Source organism: Oncorhynchus mykiss, chromosome 7 (assembly GCF_057628025.1).
Source record: "Oncorhynchus mykiss isolate SJ-2025 chromosome 7, ASM5762802v1, whole genome shotgun sequence".
In the NCBI taxonomy this organism is placed as follows: Eukaryota; Metazoa; Chordata; class Actinopteri; order Salmoniformes; family Salmonidae; genus Oncorhynchus; species Oncorhynchus mykiss.
In genome coordinates this window covers 25,502,373-25,528,298 of record NC_143028.1, presented here as the reverse complement: position 1 = coordinate 25,528,298, position 25,926 = coordinate 25,502,373, and the positions used below count along the sequence as shown (strand labels likewise).

Here is a 25,926-nt window from a genome sequence, read left to right as displayed (position 1 = left end):
GAGTGATTAGTGAAGCTGTTTAAATACCCTGAGCCCAGGTGACTCCAATCACTAACGACCCTCCTCTGCCTGCAGGATGAACCGCCCCTGCACTGCAGAGGAGGGGTCGTGACAGCCTAGGAACAGTGGGTTAACTGCCTTTTTCAAGGGCAGAACGACAGATTTTATACCTTGTCAGGTCAGGGATTAGATCTTGCAACTTTTTCGGTTCCTAGTCCAACACTCTAACCACTAGGCTATGCTGCTGCCCCGGCAGTGTGGTCTACAGCTTATCATGAGGTATTCTACCTCAGGCAAGTAATACTGCAAGACTTCTTTAATATTAAACATTGCACACCAGCAGTTATTGACAAATAGACACATAGACGCCCCTCGTCTTAACAGACGTAACTGCTCTGCCCTGCCGATGCACGGAGAAGCCAGCCAGCTCTATTTTATCCATGTCGTCTTTCAGCCACGTCTCGGTGAAACATAAGAAATTACCGTTTTTAATGTCCTGTTGGTAGGATAGTCTTAATCATAGATTCTTCAGTTTGTTTTCCAATGATTGCACGTTGGCCAATAATACAGAGGGTGGTGGTTTACCTACTGGTCTGTGAATTCTTACAATGCACCCCGCCATTCTCCCCTTTTTTCTCCATCTTTTCTTGACGCTGATGACTGGGATTTGGGCCTTGTCTTGACAAAGCAGTATATCCTTCGCGTCGGACTCATTAAAGAAAAAATCTTTGTCCAGTTTAAGGTGAGTAATTGCTGTTCTAAAGTCCAGAAGCTATTTTCGGTCATAAGAGACGGTAGCAGCAACATTATGTACAAATTGAGTTACAAACAAAGAGAAATAAACAAACAAAATAGTACAGTTGGTTAGGAGCCCGTAAAACGGCAGCCATTTTGCCAGTAGGTGTGGATAAATGTTAGCAGTTCTTAACATGATATCAGTGTGAGAGTGACTAACAAAATCAATGGGGGCCCCCGGTCGGTAATTCAACCATGATTACTACAAGTTTAGATATCTGGCCGCTAGACTAACTTATCAATCTTTTGTTGTTGTTGCTGACATAGGCTCATTGAGTGACTGTCAGTGACTGACGTAAGAAAACAACTGCTGATGCACTACTATTCAAATTTTTAACATTAAGTTGAGACCCCGACTGAGTCCCCCTCCGCCCCTTTGGAAATTGATCTGCGGACCAGTTGCCCATCCCTGCCCTAGAGTCTGCAAAGATAACATAAGGAATTGTTTTAAGATGGTCATACCAAGTGTACAAAACATTAAGGACACCTGCTCTTTCCATGACATAGACTTACCAGGTAAATGCAGGTGAAAGCTATGATCCCTTATTGATGTCACCTGTTAAATCCACGTCAATCAGTGTAGATGGAGGGAAGGAAACAGAAGGATTTTTAAGATTTGAGACAATTGAGACGTAGATTGTGTATATGTGCCATTCAGAGGGTGAACGGGGTATGGTTTGTGTCAAGAACTGAATCTCTGCTGGGTTATTCACTTTCAACAGTTTCCCATGTGTGTCAAGAATGGTCCATCATCCAAAGGACATCCAGCCAACCTGACAAACTGTGGGAAGCATTGAAATCAACATGAGCCAGCATCACTGTGAAACGTTTGCGAAACCTTGTAGAGTCCATGCCCCCGATGAATTGAAGATGTTCTGAGGGCAAAGGGGGGAGGGTGCAACTCAATATTAGGAAGGTGTTCTTAATGTTTTGTACACTCAGTGTATTAACAGTATATATATTTAATGAAACATTGAATTTGGCCTTACTGCTGTTATTAGCCCATAGAAATGCATTGAATAACATATTCATATATGGCATAACAGATAGTCAGTCAAATAAAATTTCAAAAGAAAGTATATTTTGAAGTGAAATATAAGAAAGCTCAGGAAATAGTTTTTATAAATGATTTACCCATATTTAAAAAACTATTGCCTTACTTCCATACATTTTTGAAACCGATACTGGGTTATCTTCAGACTAGTCTTCTGAAGCTTTTGGGTGTCATAGAGCAAAACAACCGACATGTACGTGCTTGTGAGTCTCAGCTTTCCATGGTGGGGCCATTCTAGTCTGTAGCCCAAACCGTGCGGATTCTACAGACAGAAGTTGGCACGTCGGCTGTACCAACTTCTGACGAGTCCCGTGACGCTTGTAGGGGTCGTAGAGCACGGAAAAGACCATCGTGTTCGTGAGAGTCTCAGCTTTCCATAGTGGGGTATTAGTTTGTAGCCTAAACCGTTCGACTGATTTTCGGGATGTCTCATGGTCTGAAAAACACCACTGTAGCCCTGCCACATTCCACCACAGAAGGCTGACGAATGTGGTGGATTGAGAAGCAGCCCATGCAAAAAAACAGCTTAAACAGACATGTTTACTTTTGCTTATTTGTTTTCCACCTGGTTGCGGACATTGACTCTAGTTCATGCTTTATTACGTAGTTGTAATTGATGTAGCTAAACCTACAACAAGTTATAGCATACAATGAACTGAGACAGATTATGAATGAGTTGGCCATACGTGCCTACATTTCAGTTGTGAAAACTCATGGCCTGCTACAAAATCATTTCTACAATATCGGTTTCTATGCAATCAGTAAGAACGAGTTAGTTGCTATGCTAGTTGCGTTCCGTAACATCGGATTAAGTCGTCATGACCCAAACACCCTTTCACAATAAACTGTGCAATGTGCACATCCTTGTATCTGTCCTCTTGGGTTCTCTGCTCCAAAATTTGATATTTTGATGAAGCTTAGGTGATACAATCAGAACGTCTTCCACTAGTTCTAACCTGTCCCCTCTCTCTCTTCTCTCTCCAGCCCAGTTGGAGTTTGTGCAGATCCTGGTGATCGTTGTGGTGATGATGGTGATGGTGGTAGTGATCACCTGCCTGCTCAACCACTACCGCCTGTCAGAACGCTCCTTCATCTCCAGGAACAGCCAGGCCCGCAGACGCCACCTACCACTGGCCTCTGTAAGTACTCTACCCTGACCAGGGCTGTAAACTAACGTTATAGTCTTCATGCAGACTTACAGCCTCCACACAGACCAGGACATAGATGTTACAGTCTTTAGAAGCACTCCACACATCTCTACAGGCAATATACTTTATTTGATAGCCTCCACACAAACCAGGAAGTAAACTTTCCTTTACAGCATTTACTCCACACAGACCAGGGTGTAGACTACTTTACAGCCTCCACACAGACCAAGACATATACTTTACTTTACAGCCTCCACACAAACCAGGACATAGACTTTACTTTACAGCCTTCACACAAACCAGGGCATAGACTTAATATGAAATGAAAACCACCCTTGTTTCTACTTGGAAATAGGCAAGCCATAGTACAGGGTCCTATTTGGACATCATGGCAGGCCCAAACTAGCCATGTCAGAAAAGCAGATCATTTTTTACTAATGCAAACACATATGATAAGCAGACAATGGTATTCAGTTGGACCTGTATACTATGTACAGTAGAGACAGAGGCTCACTGGAGACGGGTTGTCTGCCACATGTCTGCCACATCGCTCAGTGCAGTGATCTGGAGATTCCAGAACCATATGACTGCACTGCTGCTTTCTGAATCACACACAAACACATACTGCTGCTGAATCACCTAGCCCGGTATTCATCTGAAATATGGGGCAGGATGCTGTGCGTGTGTTATCAGGTTTGTGTTTAATTCAGAATTGTGGAATTGACTCCCATTCAACTCATGAATTGCATTGGCCACACCCCACAGGATGTAGAATTTGAGTTTAAGCGACAGGACATAGAATTGAATTCAGTGCAATTCAATGAAATTCCACTCAGTTATACAACATGAGAGTTTCATTGAATCTGACAGGTTACACTTCAAGAAACCAAATAATATATCACTTTACTCCAAAAACAATGTTCAAATATTATTTAAACCTCAGTGCTTAGAAAAGTACATTTAATTTTCCACCATTAATTTAATTGGTTTGGCTTCTTTTTGAAGGCTTTAGAGTCAACTTGAGGGCTGAAGTAATGCATTCCGGGAAATGTAGTCTTTCCCCCATATTGAACAAAAGTTAAGTGATTTGTGAAATATAATAACTTAGAATATTCAAATTTTTCAATACAATAGGCTTACACGTAATGTGGAATAGACTAGGCATTTGAATTTCACTGAATTCAATTATATTTCCTTTAATTCAAATTACAATTTTGTATCCTGTTTCCTGCTTCGATTCAAATTCAAGAATGTAATTGGAATTTATGAGGCATTCAATTCTGAATTGAGCACAACCCTTTGAGCTATGCAGAAGTCTGTGTACTCTGCAGGAGGGGGTATGAGTCATAGATGACAGCGCTCCTCTCTCTCTCTCTCTCTCTCTCTCGGTCAGTGTCAGTCTGTGTGTTTGTCTGGGATTGCTTCTGTGAAGAGCACTTTAATACTACATGTAGCCCATCTATGTGGAAAGAACATGGCTAGGAATGAAAGGACAGGAAGTCCTCCAGTATTAGCCATTGGGTTCAGACAAATTGGCTCAGGGATTAATCTCATCTCCCCCACCCTATGCTCTGTGGTTGGCTCTTTGGCTGGAAAGGGAAGAACTCCACCTAGTGGCACAACATGGTATCCATAGACGTGATACATGCTCTCTGTCTCTCTTCCTCACAGGATGGGAGTCTGTGGTCCTCAGATGGCCCAGGGCCCGCCAGTGGAATGAGCGAGGTAAAGTGGATTATGGGTGGGAGTGGGCAAACTACTGCCCATTCAATTCGTCCCACAGGAGTTTTTGTTTTGGGGGGGAATGATTATAATGGGCAAAAAAACATACCAAGCCACTCTTGAACGTTTAAAACTAGATAGTAAGTATGTAGGAATGATAATGGACCTATATATTTTTAAATAACTGCACATTTTCTGACAGCAAATTGATTTTGACTAACATATCGTTACCAAAACAATCTTTGCCACCCTCCGTCCAACTTCAAAATCCCAATGTGGCCCTCGAGCCAAAATATTTGCCCACCCCTGCTTTAGGTCTATAGGGGTCATCCCTAAACACAGGGACCTGCACAGGGACCTAGTCTGGGTCTTATTCCCTTTAAAGTGCACTACTTTTGACCGGTGCCCCAAAAGCAGTGCACTGTATAGGCAATAGGGTGCCATTTGGGCCGTAACCCTAGACTTGAAGAACCTACCCAGGATCCCGGGAACACTACTTGTGTTTGTCCGGAAATTAATTATGGATTCGTCCTTGGATATTAGAGCAGATGGGCTATGAGTGTTTATTGACGTTCATAGCATAGCGATGACAACAATGGTGCTGTATCAATATACCTTCACACTAAGTCACTGTGGATAAAAGAGGGTTCTGACAATGGGAATACATTGTTAAACTTTTTTCGTGTGTTGTCCTCACAAAGATAAATGACCAAATATAAATGTGTGCGCTAACTCTTCCTGTCCTCCTCCCTTTAGCAGCAGGTGTACACCACGCGTCCTCCGGACCGCGTCCCCTCCTATCTGCAGAGGGAGCGTCTGGCCCGCTTCCAGCCCACGTACCCCTACCTGCCCCACCCCATCATTGACCTGCCGCCCACCATCTCACTGTCGGACGGCGAAGAGCCTCCGCCCTACCAGGGCCCCTGCACTCTGCAGCTCCGCGACCCCGAGCAGCAGATGGAGCTTAACAGGGAGTCGGTGCGTGCGCCCCCCAACCGCACAGTCTATGACAGCCACCTCCTCGACACCTCCCTGTGCCCACCGCCCAGCCTCAACTCCGGGGTCAGCACTACCACGGTAGCCACGGCTGCCCAGGCCTACTCCAGCCGAGTGGAAGGGGCACCACCAACTTATAGCGAGGTGATAGGGCACTACTACCACCCCTCTTCACTACCCAGGCACCACCACCAGACTTCCAGGGGCGCAGGGCGTGAAGTCAGGTTAGGAGCCCCGGGTCCCTCGTCGCCGTCCTTGCTACTCCACGGGATTCTCAAGCAGGCCCACCTGAGCAGCCTGGAGAGCAGGAATGTGCGCAACAAAAAGGAGAAGCAGACTCCTGAAGAGGTGTGACGACAGTGTTGGTCTCGGGCATTGTTTTCCGAGGCTGCTTTCTCCTTCTCCGCGCACTTTAGCTGAACTGTTGGTGGCAAGCAGGGTTGGAGAGGGTGACATGCAGTGGTGGGGGGGGGGGGGGGGGGGGGACAGGCGCACAAAGAAAAAGGACTGCACTCCCCTCTTAACTTTACCCCCGGTCACCGTCTTACTGAAACCCGCCACCCCTAAACTTACGTTGTATAAATATTTACTTGTTGTTTTTCCTTGCTTACAGCTTTTTTTCTGTACAGGCAAATGCAAAAACAACAAAACAAAATTCTCTCCAAGTATTTAGGTTGATTTTGTTTTGTCTGCATAATTTCTAGTTACTTATCTCCTCGTAGTTTATCCTTAGTTCCTCCGGAAGTCTTTCAGAATGACCAGGTCTTCCTTTTTTTGAGATGCAGATGGTTATTTTAGTGAGTCTCCCCTGAACCCCTTTCTGGCTTTGAATACTGTCCGTGTACCTGGCTTGTACAGGGAGGGCATTGATAGCACTCTTGTAACAGGTTGACAGTTTCAGGCTCTCACGGGATCCAAGATTGAGATTCATACGTTAGCCCGAGTTAGCCTCTCAGCTCATGACCCAGTTAGCCTCACTGCCAGACAGATCCCCATCACTCCCCGTCAATCCGCATCAGAGGGTGCGGTGGTCAACGTTGGCATCTATGGAAACACATGATTGACAGCTGACTGGGTTTGTGATGTCAGGCCATGTGTGTCAACATGAGTACTGGAGTAGAGTCCTGAGTCTGGGTCAATTGAGTTCAGCACTGTGCCCACTGAAGTCATATATATCCACCGTGCTGTACTATCTAGACCCATCTGAGGTTAGTACTGTACTTTAGTTCTTTGTCTATTCGTGTTTAGTAATGTCTGTGGGTCTTTGGCCAGACAAGTTCAGGAGTTCCTGTGTGCGAATACTCTTCTTGTTTTTTTTATTATGATCTTTTTTAAAGAGATGTTTGCACAAGATTCAAGACTGTTTATCTGGAGAAAAAGAAAATCAATCTGCAATATGTATCATAAGAGAGGAGAGCAGCGGTATTTTTGTAAACAAATGGATTCTAAAGATATTTTTTTTTTATTTTAATGTTTTGCCTGCTCTAGAAGAAAAGGTAGAAACGGTAATCTGTTGGTGTGCCAACTCAAACGTGTTTAACTTTGTGCTATCTATACATATACAAATTATTGGCACCCTGATAAAGATAAGCAAATAAGTAAAAACAAACAACATTTTATCTGTTATATCATTCTACTTTTTTAAAATTAATCTCAGTTTATGGAACTTTATTATGGCCTTCCATGAATTCCTGTTTCACTGGGGTATAAAAATGAGGTAACACGCATGTAAAATTCTTTTGTCATCCATCACCATGGGGAAAGGCAAAGAACTCACAAATGAAAAGAGACCTGCATAAATCAGGCAATGGGTACAAAAAACAAATATACCACTTACCACTATTAGGGAAACAATTAAGGAGTTTAAAACCACTGGAGCAATGGTAAACTTGCCTGGTATTGGATGCATGTGTATCTTGTCCCCATGCACAGTGAGGAAGATGGTTTAGGAGGCAATGAACAATCTAAATGCCAAAATTGGAGAATTACAAAACTTAGTCGTATCTACAATTAAATGCCACTTCCATGCCAAAATGTCTTTGGAAGGGTTGCTAGAAAAAAGCCTTTATTGCAAGCAACCCACAAATGTAAACGCCTGGAATTTTCTAAATGGCATTGTCACAGAATCGTACCTGTGCTATGGTCAGATGACATGAAAATAGAACTCTTTGGCCAAGCACACCAGTGGTGGTTTGGCATTGAGAGAAGGATGCATATACAGAAAATAACCTCATTCCTACTGTAATATATGGTGGTGGGCCTTTGACGTTAACTTGGCCGCAAGTGGACATTCAAGCAAGACAATAACCCCAAGCACACATCAAAATCCACAGAGAAGTAGTTAATTGACCAGAAAATCAAAATTTTACAATGGAAATAAAAGTCTCCGGACTTGAACCCCATTGAAAACCTATGGTTTGAATTAGAGGGCAGTCCATAAGCACAGACAAGATATATCAAGGATCTGGAAAGATTCTGTATGGAGGAATGGTCTAAGATCCCTCCCAATGTGTTCTCCAGCCTCATAAAACAGGGTGCCGGAGTATTGAAAACAGGGGTGACAATAATTTTGACACCTATCTTGCATCTCTGAGCAATTGTATTAGTATAAAATAATGTCATTTCCCAATTTTTTTTGTATTTTTGTATTATTTGTATTATTTATTTTACTAAGGTTTTTGCTCATCTTTATCAAATGTGCCAATCATTTTAGACATGACTATATATGTATCAATGTATGTGTGTGTGTGTTCTATAAACAGTACCAGTCAAAGGTTTGGACACACCTACTCATTCAAAGGTTTTTCTTTATTTTTACTATTTCCTACATCGTAGAATAATAGTGAAGACATCAAAACAACATAGTTGTAGTAACCCAAAAAGTGTTTAAAAACACTACATATATTTTATATTTGAGATTCTTCAAAGTAGCCAACCTTTGCCTTGATGACAGCTTTGCACACTCTTGGCATTCTCTCAAACAGCTTCATGAGGTAGTCTCCTGGAATGCATTTTAATTAACAGGTGTGCCTTGTTAAAAGTTCATTTGTGTAATTTCTTACCTTAATGCGTTTGAGCCAATCAGTTGTGTTGTGCCAAGGTAGGGGTGGTGTGCAGCCGCAAAAACCATCAAGCGCTATGATGAAACTGCCTCTCATGAGGACCGCCACAGGAAAAGAAGACCCAGAGTTACCTCTGCTGAAGAGGATACGTTCATTAGAGTTACCAGCCTCAGAAATTGCAACATCAACTGTTCAGAGGAGACTGTGTGAATCAGGCCTTCATGGTTGATTGCTGCAATTAAACCACTACTAAAAGACACCAATAATAAGAAGAGACATGCTTGGACCAAAAAACACAAGCAATGGACATTAGGTGGAAATCTGCCCTTTGGTCTGATGAGTCCAAATTTGAGATTTTTGGTTCCAAAAGCCGTGTCTTTGTGAGACGCAGAGTAGGTGAACAGATGATCTCCGTGTGTGTGTGGTTCCCACCGTGAAGCATGGAGGAGGAGGTGTGATGGTGTAGGGGTTCTTTGCTGGTGACACTGTCAGTAATGTATTTAGAATTCAAGGCACACTTAACCAGCATGGCTACCACAGCATTCTGCAGTGATACGCCACCCCATCTGGTTTGCACTTAGTGGGACGATCATTTGTTTTTCAACAGGACAATGACGCACCACACCTCCAGGCTGTGTAAGGGCTATTTGACCAAGAAGGAGAGTGATGGAGTGCTGCATCAGATGACCTGGCCGCCACAATCACCTGACCTCAACCCAATTGAGATTGTTTGGGATGAGTTGGACACTCTTGGCATTATGAAGATGCCACAATGACTGTTGGAAAAGCATTCCAGGTGAAGCTGATTGAGAGAGTGCAAAGCGTGTGCAAAGCTGTCATCAAGGTGTAACTACTTTGAAGAATCTAAAATATATTTCGATTTTTTTGTAACACTTTTTTGCTTTCTAAATGATTCCATATGTGTCATTTCATTGTTTTGAAATCTTCACTAGTATTCCACAATGTAGAAAATATAAAAAATAAAGAAAAACCCTTGAATGAGTAGATGTGTCCAAACTTTTGACTGGTACTGTGTGTATACAGTTGAAGTCGGAAGTTTACATACACTTAGGTTGGAGTCATTAAAACTCGTTTTTCAACCATTCCACAAGTTTCTTGTTAACAAACTATAGTTTTGGCAAGTCGGTTAGGACATCTTCTTTGTGCATGACAAGTAATTTGACCGTTATTCAAGTCTGGTTCATCCTTGGGAGCAATTTATAAATGCCTGAAGATACCACGTTCATCTGTACAAACAATAGTACGCAAGTATAAACACCATGGGAACACGCAGCCAGGAAGGAGACGTGTTCTGTCTCCTAGAGATGAACGTACTTTGGTGTGAAAAATGCAAATCAATCCCAGAACAACATCAAAGGACCTTGTGAAGATGCTGGAGGAAACAGGTACAAAAGTATCTATATCCACAGTAAAACGAGCACTATATCGACATAACCTGAAAGGCCGCTCAGCAAGGAAGAAGCCACTGCTCCAAAACCACCATAAACAAGCCAGACTACGGTTTGCAACTGCACATGGGGACAAAGATCGTACTTTTTGGAGAAATGTCCTCAGGTCTGATGAAACAAAAAATAGAACTGTTTTGCCATAATGACCACCGTTATGTTTGGAGGAAAAAGGGGGAGACTTGCAAGCTGAAGAACACCAAGCTGTTTAAAGGCACAGTCATCTTAGTGTATGTAAGCTTCTCACCCACTGGAATTGTGATACAGTGAATTATAAGTGAAATAAACTGTCTGTAAACAATTGTTGGAAAAATGACCTGTGTCACGCACAAAGTAGATGTCCTAACCGACGTGCCAGAACTATAGTTTGTTTAATTTTAACAAGACATTTGTGGTGGTTGAAAAATTAGTTTTAATGGCTCCAACCTAAGTTTTTGTAAACTTCTGACTTCAACTATGTATATATATGTGTATATACACATATATATATATATATATATATATATATATATATATATATATATATATATATATATATATATATAAACACATATATACATATATGTGTGTGTATATATATATATATATATATATATATATATATATATATACATACACAGTGGGGCAAAAAAGTATTTAGTCTGCCACCAGTTGTGCAAGTTCTCCCACTTAAAAATATGAGAGAGGCCTGTAATTTTCATCATAGGTACACTTCAACTATGAAAGACAAAATGAGAAGAAAAAAAATCCAGAAAATTACATTGTAGGACTTTTTATGAATTTAGTTACAAATTATGGTGGAAAATAAGTATTTGGTCAATAACAAAAGTTTATCTCAATACTTTGTTATGTACCCTTTGTTGGCAATGACAGAGGTCAAATGTTTTCTGTAAGTCTTCACAAGGTTTTCACACACTGTTGCTGGTATTTTGGCCCATTCCTCCATGCAGATCTCCTCTAGAGCAGTGATGTTTTGGGGCTGTTGCTGGGCAACACGGACTTTCAACTCCCTCCAAAGATTTTCTATGGGGTTGAGATCTGGAGACTGGCTAGGCCACTCCAGGACCTTGAAATGCTTCTTACGAAGCCACTCCTTCGTTGCCCGGGCGGTGTGTTTGGGATCATTGTCATGCTGAAAGACCCAGCCACGTTTCCTCTTCAATGCCCTTGCTGATGGAAGGAGGTTTTCACTCAAAATCTCACGATACATGGCCCCATTCATTCTTTCCTTTACACGGATCAGTCGTCCTAGTCCCTTTGCAGAAAAACAGCCCCAAAGCATGATGTTTCCACCCCCATGCTTCACAGTAGGTATGGTGTTCTTTGGATGCAACTCAGCATTCTTTGTCCTCCAAACACGACAAGTTGAGTTTTTACCAAAAAGTTATATTTTGGTTTCATCTGACCATATGACATTCTCCCAATCTTCTTCTGGATCATCCAAATGCTCTTTACGAAACTTCAGACGGGCCTGGACATGTACTGGCTTAAGCAGGGGGACACGTCTGGCAGTGCAGGATTTGAGTCCCTGGCGGCGTAGTGTGTTACTGATGGTAGGCTTTGTTACTTTGGTCCCAGCTCTCTGCAGGTCATTCACTAGGTCCCGTGTGGTTCTGGGATTTTTGCTCACCGTTCTTGTGATCATTTTGACCCCACGGGGTGAGATCTTGCGTGGAGCCCCAGATCGAGGGAGAATATCAGTGGTCTTGTATGTCTTCCATTTCCTAATAATTGCTCGCACAGTTTATTTCTTCAAGCTGCTTACCTATTGCAGATTCAGTCTTCCCAGCCTGGTGCAGGTCTACAATTTTGTTTCTGGTGTCCTTTGACAGCTCTTTGGTCTTGGCCATAGTGGAGTTTGGAGTGTGACTGCTTGAGGTTGTGGACAGGTGTCTTTTATACTGATAACAAGTTCAAACAGGTGCCATTAATACAGGTAACGAGTGGAGGACAGAGGAGCCTCTTAAAGAAGAAGTTACAGGTCTGTGAGAGACAGAAATCTTGCTTGTTTGTAGGTGACCAAATACTTATTTTCCACCATAATTTGCAAATAAATTCATAAAAAATCCTACAATGTGATTTTCTGGAATTCTTTTTCTCATTTTGTCTGTCATAGTTGAAGTGTACATATGATGAAAATAGCAGACCTCTCTCATCTTTTTAAGTGGGAGTACTTGCACAATTGGTGGCTGACTAAATACTTTTTTGCCCCACTGTATATACGTATATGGAAACAAATAAACTAACTTAGAAATGGCAATTTTAGAGTTATTTATATAGTCTAATTGTTAAAAAGAATTGCACTATTTGTTATTACAATGAAATGGAACGAGAAATAAAATTTCACCTCTATTGTCAAGGAAACGTGGGGCCCTCATTTATAACCGTTGCGTACATTTTACTCTCAATAGCTGGGTGCTCTATTTCTGAAAAAAATATTGAGATTTATACACTTGGAGGACACCATACATGCGCATGTTTCCCATTAAAAATCAGACCTGTCGTAAAACTGTGCACATGTGAACGAGCATTATAACTGCGCCTGAATAACACCCATCATTCACCTTTTATCGTGACATTAATAGCCTTATTTGCTGTATAATTAGATAGTATTGAAATTAGGCCAATACATTATATCTAAAGGAAATCTACATTTGTGAACTTGATCAAATGTCTTTGGAGGTGTTGCCAAAAATTTATTTTTTTCCAGTGACATTTGATGTTTGACCATTTCTGAAACACAAAAACAATTCCAAATTGTTGTGGACTTGTAAACAGATCGTTTTTATTCAATAATGTTTTGCATTTACTTTCGCCCGAACCTAAATGTGATGCACTGTCCACAAATTCTGAAAAACATTTAAATTACAGTACAGGCCTACTTACAGTGGTAGCCTACACACTTCAATGCAAAAGATTAACTGTCTGTTCACCTGTTAAATTCTACTGTATGTTATAAACTGCGCTCCATTTCAGCTGCATTGAGCAAAAACGTATTAAAAAAAATGAAATTATAATAGCCTTTCTAATAGGCCCAATTAAATGAGAGATGTGCATGGTCATTTGTTGTATTGCTACAAATATGAACTATCATGGCCAGAAAAGGTGCAGTCGTTATGATATTATGCATCATTTTTACGAATAAAATATTGTTTAAGCTGCTCGAGAAATTTGACATTACAGTATTCAGACATAGCCTTCAAACATCAATGAAAAAGGTGAGCCTTCTTCTACTGTTAAACTGCACATCAGATCGAATAGAGCAAAATACTTTAAGTACCGGTAGCTTATCTTTTTACTATTATGAAGTGGTCCAATTAAATGAGAGATGGGACGAATGGTAGCCCATCCTATCTTGTTGTAGACCTATAGGCTATTTCGCTAGTATGAAACCATCAGTCAGAAAAGGTGAGGAATTTATTCTGCAATTATCATGGGAACTAAATAAATAATCGGAAATAGATTTCAGATTATTTTAGAAGGCAAAGATTAAATAAATTGAATTTTGCTCTTCTCACTAACAGCAAATGATTGCATCTTATTATTATATTTAGCTACCGGTTTTTTGTTATGAATAAGTCATTATGTGTTCCCAATTTGCACAAGACTACTAGGGTACATTTGCCTTCTTGCAATGCAATACTTCAACCACTAAAAACTGTGCTTACCCACGGTCTACAGTTTGTGGGAGGATAAGCACATTCAATTGTCAAGTTCAGTTTTTATGAATGCCAACTTTTGCTTGAAAACTGGCGCATGCGTATTTTGTACACGCACAATGTTTATAAATGAGGTTCCTGGAGTTTTGTGTACATGTGTGATCATGAATGACAGAGCCATCAACCTTTAAACTCGAGTTCAAGTCCTTTATCTGCAGAGAGCCCAGATGGTCTGACCAGAAGTAGGGTGAAATTGCCCCAAGATGCTGATGAGGGAGAGAAGTAGTGAGGAAAGGAAAATAAAGGGAGAGGGAGAGAGATTAGGAGGCAACTGTACGCTGGACACATCCGCCTACTGTCTGGGCTTCTCTCCAACAGGCATCTCTTAGCACTTTAATTAAGAATGAGAGAGCCACAATCTCCCTCTGTCAGCATTGGTCACACTTCTCTATTGACATGATTCAACTTCTTCCTCTGAGGCTAGACTCAAGCTGCAAGGGGTCCCAACTTAAGCTTATATCACAGCAAAGAAGAGAGAGGGAGGGAAGAGAGGACAGAGGTTGACGAAAAAAAAACACCAGACAAGGTGGTCCACTTGCCCCTCTCGCTTTCTTCCCATTGGCCCTGCTTAATTTATTTTGCACTGTATCTTTACATTCAATTTGAGGACAAATACCTAAATCAAAAAAAAATATGTCTGACCCCTCATACGCAAGCAGCTAAAGGATTGATCTAAGGGGTGTGGCTCTTTGACTTCTGACCCCTGGTGACATCTCATGATGCAGTTTAATGACCTCAGAGGGGAGCTTGTGTAGGTTTCCTGGTTGGATTCCAGTCTTTTCTTCAGGGAAACCAGTGCTGACTGATAACTATGCAGGCAGGGTGGGAATTTACCCATTAGAAATGAAGAAGGAGGAGCCACTATTGGCATACCAAACCATACTGCTTTGTAATCTTGACATAACACTTGGCATTATGCCCGTCGTAACATTGTATGACTGTTCATTACAACAACCTTTTTTTCGGTACTTGAAATGAAATGTCATGGATAATGACAACAGACGTTAAGGAATGTTAATGAAAACAACATAATGTGCGTATCATGTCAAGTTGCATCAAGTAAAGAGCAACTTTTTCCTCAGAACTTAACTTTTCAACATATCTGCTAATACAATGTACTTCATTGAGAAATTTAAGTCATTGCAAGATCCAATGTTTTTCATTCTCCCATAACATGTTTGTTTGCATTGGTCATGTACGCTGTCTTGCCCCGCTAATGAACTGTACCGTCTAGACCGGGTGCTCAGATGAAAGCAAAACAGAACCACTCAGACAAAACAGATAATCCCAAAGATTTCAAATGGTGTGCCTTTAGGGTTGACTCGATCACCCTGTCTGGGTTGACTCGATTCCCTGTCTGTAATGAGCTCTTCCTGTTCCATAGAGATGCCTGTGTTTAATGAGGGAGTCCCACACAGACAAGCTTGTGCTGCCATAGGCTGGCTGTCGGTCCCATTGAAAATGTTCAGTGTTTGTGTGCCTGCCTGTGCTGACAGATTGGGCTCTGTCTGAACTATCAATCTGACTAAACTGGCTCTAGACTGATTCACATATTGACAGAGACTTATAGTTGATGATAACAATGATGATAATGTTGATAGAGGTGTCATGGAGAGCGTTGCAATATACCTAATCTTTGCCTTTTGATAATGTAGTCAGTAATGATTGTTTTCAAAAAAAAACATATACATTTTGCTCCAATTCATTGTACATGCATATGAGGGTTTTGCTGTATAACTCGCAAATTAATAACAGAACATGTATTCCATGATTTGACCACTAGGTGTCTTCACAAGCAATACTGTCTACCATAGTGAGTCAGGCTTTGGAGACAATGGCCCAAACCAGGTTGGGCATCACTTTGTTTCAATGTATCCAGGACCACAGGTTTCTGCACTTAAGTCAAACTGGTAGAGTTGATGGGAAGTACCATTAGGTGATCGATCAGGTGCCAGAAGGATGCCTTTGCTTCTATTCACCCTTAAGTTGTCGTCAACATGCCCTGTACTTTTTAATGTGGAATGTGTTTCTCTAGCTTTTGGGGGCACCATTTTGAAAATGAGTACGAAGAGAAACCAGGCATCACCCTGGGTAAGAACTTTATTTTACCTTCCAACTACATTCTTCTTGACCAGTGTGAGCGGTACGGTGTCCATATTAGGACAGCAGCGATTGAGGCTGTCCTAATATTGACACTGTAGAGTGGACCTGACTGGGTTCAAATCTGCCATATTACCCATTGGTCTACATACCCAAATCGCTATAGATTCCCTTCTCCACCACATGCTCAGTTCTAGATGTGTGCCTTCTGTGGTTGAGACTATTTTTGTAATGCGTTATAGTGCAATTTTTTGGGCTCTGGATTCATTTGCTTTTTCACATGTAACAAATCACCCTTCTTATTTGCAATACCAAAAAAAATACAATAAAGAATTGACTCCATGTTCTATCATAAGATGATAATTTCCAACTCTACTGCATACATACCGATAAAAGTAAATGTCAAATTTGAAGCACTAAAGTAAACCAAAAGGGAGAAACATGGGATGGACAGGTTCCTAAGGGCCCAGCTCTCTGAATATACAGTAGAACATAGCAAACAGAACTTGTCCTAGTATACAATACATGTCCCTCTACTGCATTATAACATGTTTTACTTAATCATCTGTTTTAGATTTGTTATTTGCATTATTTCTTTCAATAAGTTACTGTTGAGGGTTTGAGTGAAAAAAAAGGCATTTTCAAAGAAGGAATAAAAACCTAACCAGAACCTTTTGGGCTGTCCTCTTTTCCTTTGTTTTGACCTTTTTTAACTGTTCTGTTGCTTTGTTTGTATAAACCTAACCAGAACCTTTTGGGCTGTCCTCTTTTCCTTTGTTTTGACCTTTTTAACTGTTATGTTGCTTTGTTTGTATAAACCTAACCAGAACCTTTTGGGCTGTCCTCTTTTCCTTTGTTTTGACCTTTTTTAACTGTTATGTTGCTTTGTTTGTATAAACCTAACCAGAACCTTTTGGGCTGTCCTCTTTTCCTTTGTTTTGACCCTTTTAACTGTTTTGTTGCTTTGTTTGTTTTGCTCTTCAAATCAGTGTTGCTTTGTTTGTTTTGCCCTTCAAATCAGTGTTGCTTTGTTTGTTTTGCCCTTCAAATCAGTGTTGCTTTGCGACTTTTAAATATACATTTAAAAAAACGAGTGATGATTGATTTTTTTAATAACATATGGTTACAGTATAAGCATATTTATAAAACTCTTAAGCAATGTATTAACTGTACAGAAAAATGTACGATCCTGGTGCTTATTTTGTTATGACGCTTTCTGTACTGATGAAGAGGTAATGCTATACTGTCAATATAAAATCAGTTCTATTCTATAACAAGCTCCATGCCGAGATGTATTGCAATAAATAAGTAGGTCCTACAATTGTCGACATAATTGCTTACGTGTATCAACATTGTTTAATTTAATATACAGTACCAGTCTCAAGTTTGGACACACCTACTTATTCCAGGGTTTTTCTTTATTTCCTACATTGTAGAATAATAGTGAAGACATCAAAGTAAATATCATTAGTAAACAAAAAAGTGTTAAACAAATCTAAATATATTTTATATTTGAATTCTTCAAAGTTGCCACCCTTTGCCTTGATAACAGCTTTGAACATTCTTAGTTAGCATTCTCTCAACCAGCTTCATAAGGAAGTCATTTCAATTAACAGGTGTGCCTTGTTAAAAGTGAATTTGTGGAATGTATTTCCTTCTTTGAGCCAATCAATTGCGTTGTGACAAGGAAGGGGTGGTATCCAGAAGATAGGCCTATTTGGTAAAAGACTAAGTCCATCATTACTTTAAGACGTGAAGGTCAGTCAATCCGGAAAATGTCAAGAACTTTTTGCTGCTAAGAAACCACTACTAAAGGACACCAATAAGAGGAAGAGACTTGCTTGCGCAAAGAAACATGAGCAATGGACATTAAACCGGTCTTTGGTCTGATGAGTCCAAATTTGAGATTTTTGGTTCTAACCGCTGTGTCTTTGTGAGATGCACAGTAGGTGAACGGATGATCTCCGCATGTGTGGTTCCCACGTGAAGCATGGAGGAGGAGGTGTGATGGTGTGAGATTGCTTTACTGGTGACACTTTAAATGATTTATTTAGAATTCAAGGCACACTTAACCAGCATGGCTACCACAGCATTCTGCTGCGATATACCATCCCATCTGATTTGTGCTTAGTGGAACTATCATTTGTTTTTCAACAGGACAATGACCCAACACACCACCAGGCTGTGTAAGGGCTATTTGACCAAGAAGAAGAGTAATGGAGTGCTGCACAAGATAACCTGGCCTTCACAATCACCCAACCTCAACCCAATTGAGATGGTTTGGGATGAGTTGGAATGCAGAGTGAAGGAAAAGCAGCCAGCTAGTGCTCAGTATATGTGGGAACTCCTTGAAGACTGTTGGAAAAGCATTCCAGGTGAAGCTGGTTAAGAGAATGCCAAGAGTGTGCAAAGCTGTCATCAAGGCAAAGGCTGGCTACTTTGAAGACGCTAAAATATATTGGTTACTACATAGTTCTGATGTCTTCACTATTATTCTACAATGTAGAAAATAGTTTTAAAAAATAAATAAAAACCCTTGAATGAGTATGTCCAAACTGTTCAAACTTTTGACTGGTACTGCATATTGGATCCTTAAAGTGTTGCTGGGTTTGTATCTATATTTGATAAGAACAAGACACAATGTCTATTACAGAACATGCTATGAATCTGATACATTTCAATTATACCACAATTAAACAAATAAAAACATTTTATAAAAACTGTCTGCTTGTCTTTTTACTCTCTCACTGACCATGAAGAGTAAAATACAGACATTAGTCCACAACTACACAATTTCTTATGACGCATACAACCTCCCTTATGGAAAGAATTCACATATATTTGTATAAAGTAAATGTTATGATTATGTCTTTCTATAAGAAAACACAACATATGATTATTATGCAATTCCTATGTTTGTCATAACACTGAGCTCAAAAAGTAATAGGAGAGTGACACATTTAACCTCATAGTCATTGTATCCTTTCAAATCCAAAGTGCTGGAGTACAGAGCCAAAACAACAACAAAGTTGTCACTCTCCCAATACTTTTGGAGCTCACTGTATATGTGATGACATTATAAGGAAAACATATGGTTCTTATATTATGGCTGTGTATGAATGTGGCCTACTTAATTTAAGACATATACCAGTTATGGTTCTTACTACATGTTGCAGGAGTACCCATATAAGAATTCTTAAATTATTCTAATGGGCTGACAATTTCACAGGTTGCATTTCACTGTTCAGACCCTATAGAATATAAGTAAAGTCCTTTACTCAACCTGTTTAATAAAAGTCTTGCTCATTTAATAGTGATAGTAAATACTACAAAAAAATACTTGCACACTTGTCTTTTCTGTGGTATGTGGTTGTCTCACCTACTGTAGCTATCTTCAAAGATGTCTGCTAAATGACTAAAATGTGAAAATGTACTACCACAAGATGGCAGTCATACACATTTGTTGGAGTATTACTCCACTGCAGCTTTCCCACCATGCTTGTGTAGATACAGATTATCAATTTTGTTGACCAGATACACCATTGGCCGTTCTAACAATGAAAAGCCAGTCGGGAGGAAGCAAGATCAGGTGGGACCCTCAATGAGAGGGTAGATACAAGTGTGATAAGTTTCCGGGATGTCACGTGTCCTACTTATATCAGTATACTCGTAACAATTTAAGCATAACGAAGCGTATATTTGATTAAATAAGCCACACTTGGCAAATAAGCGATTACATTTTTTGTTTACAAAATTTGACTCTCATTGACCATACAAAAACTGCTTGATTGGTAAGCGAAACGTTTGTTTTAAACGCCACCTGCAGGAGAAGACAGATTTTGGGCACAGTTATCCCTCTCGTTTTGCCTCTTTTTCTCTGGTGTAGGCATTGATGCTCAGTATCCAACAGAAGGTAGGTAGGCTTTTATAATGTATTATTATAAATAGACCACACACAGTAGCCTACACAGAGACTAAGGATTATATTCAAAATTGACCTGTAGCCCCTACTCCCCAGCCAACCAAACTAAATGACTATTGTCCCATAGCGCTCTCGTCTGTCATGAAGTGCTTTGAGAGACTAGTGTCGTGTCTTTGGCTATGCCGGATTAAGTGATATGACATGCTATTCTATAAAATAATTAATTAATATCACCTGATTGAGCTGATCATGTAAATATAATTAACTAGAGAGTCGGGCACCACAAAATAATATTTATAGAGCTGTTATCTTCCGAATAAACTCTTAAAGACCTAGTAATATTTTACATTAATAGCAGTCAACATTAATCTTACTTCAGTCTCATCTGAAAGTTGAAAATTATTGGTTATCTGCAAGAACCCTGGCTAACAAGTTGAATCAGCAAAACAAAATTGGGTTTAATTATTTATTTACTAAATACCTAACTAATCGCACAGAATTCACATACACAATTAATCATAACTTGATTACAAATTACGTCATAAAGGAAAACGTCCCTAGCGGGCGGAACAGATAAGACAGCTAGTTACAAAAAGGAAAAGGGGCTGGGTTGAGTGAAAGAGCGGGAATACAGGAACAAAGGCGAAGCTGTGCTATCGTAAATACAGTATCTTATGCATTCTAAGTTACCGCCCATTTGGAAAAGGAATTGCAATAAATATTTACTCTGAGCTGCGCTTCAGTAGGTGGGTGGTAGATGGAAGGCCGTGTTGTCAAACCGAGGTCTCTGAAGAATGTCTCTGGTTGTCAATTGAATACGTTGTAGTAACGTCGTTGTGTGATAGACGGGATACTCTGTCTGTTCCTTCCTAAACTGCGTTAGCAGCTGCGGTCGCTAACTCAACAGCTAGGAGGTATCACTTCTATAGTGAGTAAGAGTTCAAAGTTCGCAACCAAAGCTCATGCTGATGTTGGCTTCGTTCTGTAGTTATTATCTGAACCATTCTGACATAGGACCGTCATCCTACCTCATCGGAACAGGAAGTTATGTTGTCGTCAAGCCTTTATATAGGGAGGGAGAAAAGGGGTGTGTGTCATAGTTTACAACCTCTGTCTCTTCACATGTGCGGGGCACTGAGTGAGCAGCAAAATCGTATGAAAACCCACATCTCACATTTTAGAAGCTAAAATCACATTTCATCCCATCACAAATACTTTCATATTCAAACATTTAAATTGAACAACAATTCCATGTGAATCTGATAACTCTGATGTGTAGACTTTCCACTGTAGAGTTTATGTCATCTTATCATTGATGAGATGACAACAGAATATTGACAACCGATGACAACCGAATATTCATTAACTTCTTGCGACTAGGTGGCGCTATTAAAAATCTTGGATGAAAAACGTTCCCGTTTTAAACAAGATATTTTGTCACGAAAAGATGCTCGACTATGCATATAATTGACAGCTTTGGAAAGAAAACACTCTGACGTTTCCAAAACTGCAAATATATTGTCTGTGAGTGCCACAGAACTGATGTTACAGGCGAAACCCAGATAAAAATCCAACCAGGAAGTGCCGTATCTTTTGAAACCGCCTCATGCCAATGACTCCTTATATGGCTGTGAATGAGCTACGAATAAGCGTACGTTTTCCACGTATTCCCCAAGGTGTCTACAGCACTGTGACATCTTTTTAGGCATTTCAATTGAAGAATGGCTGTAAGGGACCATATATAGCATGTGGTCACATGGTGTCTCCCGCAGAAAATCTTGCGTAAAATACTGAGGTAGCCATTTTTCCAATCGCTTCTTATGAGAAACCAATTGCCTCAACGGATATATTATCGAATATATATGTTAAAAACACCTTGAGGATGGATCTTAAACAACGTTTGCCGTGTTTCTGTCGATATTATGGAGCAAATTTTGAAAAAAGTTTGGCGTTATAGTTGTAGCATTTTCCGGTCGATTTCTCAGCCATGCATGATGAAGAAACGGGAGCTATTTCGCCTACAAAAATAATATTTTGGGAAAAAAGGAACATTTGCTATCTAACTGGGAGTCTCCTGATTGAAAGCATCTGAAGTTCTTCAAAGGTAAATGATTTAATTTGGTTGCTTTTCTTATTTCCGTGAAAATGTTGCCTGCTGCCAGCAGAGCCTAGCATAGCATTATGCCATGATAAACTTACACAAATACTTGTCTAGCGTTGGCTGTAACGCATATTTTGAAAATCTGAGATGACAGTGTTGTTAACAAAAGGCTAAGCTTGTGTTTGAATATATTTATTTAATTTCATTTGTGATTTTCATGAATAGGAAAAGTTTCTAGGGGTATTTATGTCCGCTGCGTTATGCTAATGCATTTGAGGCTATGATTACGCTCCCGGATACGGGATTGCTCGTCGCAAGAGGGTTTAAGTACCACCGCATATGTTCAATTGTTCGGATTACCAGAATATAGTTCATTTCCCCCCACATTCTGACGTTCCCAGAATCTCTATGTTAACCAAGGGTTTTGCAAATGTAACCTCAGTAGGGTGGAGAGGAAAAAGGGGGGAAGAGGTATTTATGACTGTCATAAACCTACCCCCCAGGCCAAAGTCATGACAGTAGATCCTTGACAGGATCATTTCACCTCTACCTTACCTGACACCCTAGACCCACTTCAATTTGCTTACCGCCCCAACAGATCCACAGACGATGCAATCACCATCGCACTACAAACTGCCCTATTCCATCTAGACACCTATGTAAGACTGCAGTTCATTGACTACAGCTTAGCATTCAACACCATAGTACCCTCCAAACTCATTATTAAGCTTGAGGCCCTGGGTCTGAACGTTTCTGACGGGGCGTCCCACGTGGTGAAGGTAGGAAACAACACCTCCACTTCGCTGATCCTCAATACTGCAGCCCCACAAGGATGTGTGCTCAGCCCCCGCCTGTACTCCCTGTTCACCCATGACTCCGTTGCCACGCACACCTCCAATTCAATCTTCAAGTTTGCTGACTACACAACAGTAGTAGGCCTGATTTAACAACAATGACGAGACAGCCTACAGGGAGGAAGTGAGGGCCCTGGGAGTGTAGTGCCAGGAAAATAACCTATCACCCAAGTCAACAAAGCAAAGGAGCTGATGGTGGACTTCAGGAACCACCAGAGGGAGCACCCCCCTATGCACATCGACAGGACCGCAGTGGAGGAAAGCTTCAATTTCCTCGCCGTACACATCACTGACAAAGTGAAATGGTCCACCATCACAGTGTGGTGAAGAAGGCGCAACAGCGCCTCTTCAACCTCAGGAGGCTGAAGAATTTTGGCTTGGCACCTAAAACCCTCACAGATGCACAATTGAGACCTTCCTGTCGGGCTGTATCACCGCATGGTATGGCAACTGCAACTCCCACAACCATAGGCTCTCCAGAAGGTGGTGCAGTCTGCTCAACGGATCATCTGGGTCAAACTACCTGCCCTCCAGGACATCTACAGCACCCAATGTCACAGGAAGGCAAAAAATATAATCAAGGACAACAACCACCCGAGCCACTGCCTGTTCACCCCGTTATCATCCAGAAGGTGAGATAGTACAGGTGCATCAAAGCTGGGACCGAGAGACTGGAAAGGCCATCAGACTGTTAAATAGCCATCACTAGCACATTAGAGGCTTCACCCCTATATACATAGACATGAAATCACTGCCCACTTTAACAATTGGAACACTAGTCACTTAAATGATGTTTACATATTTTGCATTACTCATTTCATATACTGTATCCTGTCCTATTCTACTGTACCTTAGTCTATGCCATATTGACAATATACCGGTGATTCTTAAAGGCTATCGTAATCCTAAACCAAAAGTTGTATACTTCCATTAATATTTTTGTTGTCATTTGAGTCTTTGTAAATAAAATATATTGCTTCAAAATCTGTTTAAAACTATAATTTTGATCTCATGGACTGTCAGTCTGTCACGTTCTGACCTCTATTTCCTTTGTTTTGTATGTAGTTAGTATGGTCAGGGCGTGAGTTGGGTGGGCAGTCTATGTTTGTTTTTCTATGATTTGGGTATTTCTATGTTTCGGCCTAGTATGGTTCTCAATCAGAGGCAGGTGTCATTAGTTGTCTCTGATTGAGAATCATACTTAGGTAGCCTGGGTGTCACTGTGTGTTTGTGGGTGATTGTTCCTGTCACTGTGTTTGTTGTCACAGGATAGGACTGTTTTTCGGTTTCACATTTCTTGTTTTTGTTAGTTTGTTCATGTGTAGTGATTTATTAAAACATGAATAACCACCACGCTGCGTTTTGGTCCGCCTCTCCGTCAATGGAAGAAAACCCTTACACAGTCATTGCATTCACAGCTCTGTGGATATTAGTTTCCCGGTGGTACTGTTAAGATCGATAAGAGACCGTACAGTGCAGCTGTATTCAAAGACCTGGCTAAGGCTTTCGACTCTGTCAATCACAACATTCTTATTGGCAGACTCAACAGCCTTGGTTTCTCAAATGACTGCCTCGTCTGGTACACCAACACCTTCTCAGACAGAATTCAGTGTGTCAAATCAGAGGGCCTGTTGTCCTCTGGCAGTCTCTATGGGGGTGCCACAGGGTTCAATTCTCGGGCAGACTCTTTTCTCTGTAAACATCAATGATGTCGCTCTTGCTGCTAGTGATTCTCTGACCCATCTCTACGCAGACATCAGTCTGTATACTTGTGGGCCTTCTTTAGACACTGTGTTAACTAACCTCCAGACAAGCTTCAATGCCATTCAACTCTCCTTCCGTGGCCTCCAACTGCTCTTAAATGCAAGTAAAACTAAATGCATGCTCTTCAACCGATCACTGCCTGCACCTGCCCGCCCGTACAGCATAACTACTGTGGACGGTTCTGACTTAGAATATGTGGACAGCTACACATACCTAGGATTCTGGCTAGACTCTAAACTCTCCTTCCAGACTCATTAAGCATCTCCAATCCAAAATTAAATCTAGAATCGTCTTCCTATTTCGCAACAAAGCATCCTTCACTCTTGCTGCCAAATTTACCCTCGTAAAACTGACCATCCTCGACTTCGGCGATGTCATTTACAAAATAGCCTCCAACACTCTACTCAGCAAATTGAATGCAGTCTATCACAGTGCCATCCGTTTTGTCACCAAAGTCCCATATAGTACCCACCACTGCGACCTGTACGCTCTCGTTGGCTGGCCCTCGCTTCATACTTGTCGCCAGACCCGCTGGCTCCAGGTCATTTACAAGTCTTTGCTAGGTAAAGCCCCGCCTTATCTCAGCTCACTGATCACCATAGCAGCACCCACCCATAGCACGCACCCATAGCATAGCACTGATATACCATCAGGTATATCTCACTGGTCACCCCCAAAAACATTTCATCCTTTGGCCGCCTCTCCTTCCAGTTCTCTTCTGCCAATGACTGGAACGAGCTGTATGAGCAGCTCACAGATCACTGCACCTGTACATAGCTCATCTGTAAATAGCCCATCCAATCTACCTCATCCCCATACCTTATTTATTTATCTTGCTCCTTTGCACCCCAGTATCTCTACTTGCACATTCTACTATTCCAGTGTTTAATTGCCATATTGTAATTACTTACCTATTTATTGCCTGTATATAGATTTTTCTACTGTATTATTGACTGTATGTTTGTTTATTCCATGTGTAACTCTGTGTTGTTGTATGTGTCGAACTGCTTTGCTTTATCTTGGCCAGGTTGCAAATGAGAACTTTTTCTCAACTAGCCTACCTGTTTAAATAAAGGTGAGAAAAAAACACCCCTCTGACTTTAGAGCTATTGTTTGCTGGTGGGACTAAGCCTCGTGCACAATTGGCCCAGCGTCATCTGGGTTAGGGCTTGGCCAAGGGTAGGCCAATTGTAAATAACATTTTGTTCTTAACTGATTTTCCT

At 40.9% G+C, this 25,926-nt stretch overlaps 1 protein-coding gene and 1 long non-coding RNA gene across 5 annotated transcripts in view; one reads left to right on the top strand and one right to left on the bottom strand.

Annotated features, from left to right (window-relative positions):
• LOC110527641 (protein TMEPAI) overlaps positions 1 to 18,782 on the top strand; it is a 91,764-nt gene extending 72,982 nt beyond the window's left edge. For 2 of the 4 annotated variants that reach the window (XM_021609046.3, XM_021609049.3), the window contains exons 2-4: positions 2,834 to 2,988; positions 4,669 to 4,722; positions 5,476 to 18,782. In XM_021609046.3, coding sequence (XP_021464721.2) covers positions 2,834 to 2,988; positions 4,669 to 4,722; positions 5,476 to 6,069 — 803 coding nt within the window. In that variant the 3' untranslated portion in view covers positions 6,070 to 18,782. The remainder of the gene's footprint in view (positions 1 to 2,833; positions 2,989 to 4,668; positions 4,723 to 5,475) is intronic. The other 2 variants (XM_021609047.3, XM_090240568.1) reach the window with 2 other exon arrangements.
• Positions 1 to 25,926, bottom strand: part of LOC149982494 (uncharacterized) — a 493,843-nt gene that overhangs the window by 224,278 nt on the left and 243,639 nt on the right. The gene's annotated exons all lie outside the window — the stretch shown is intronic.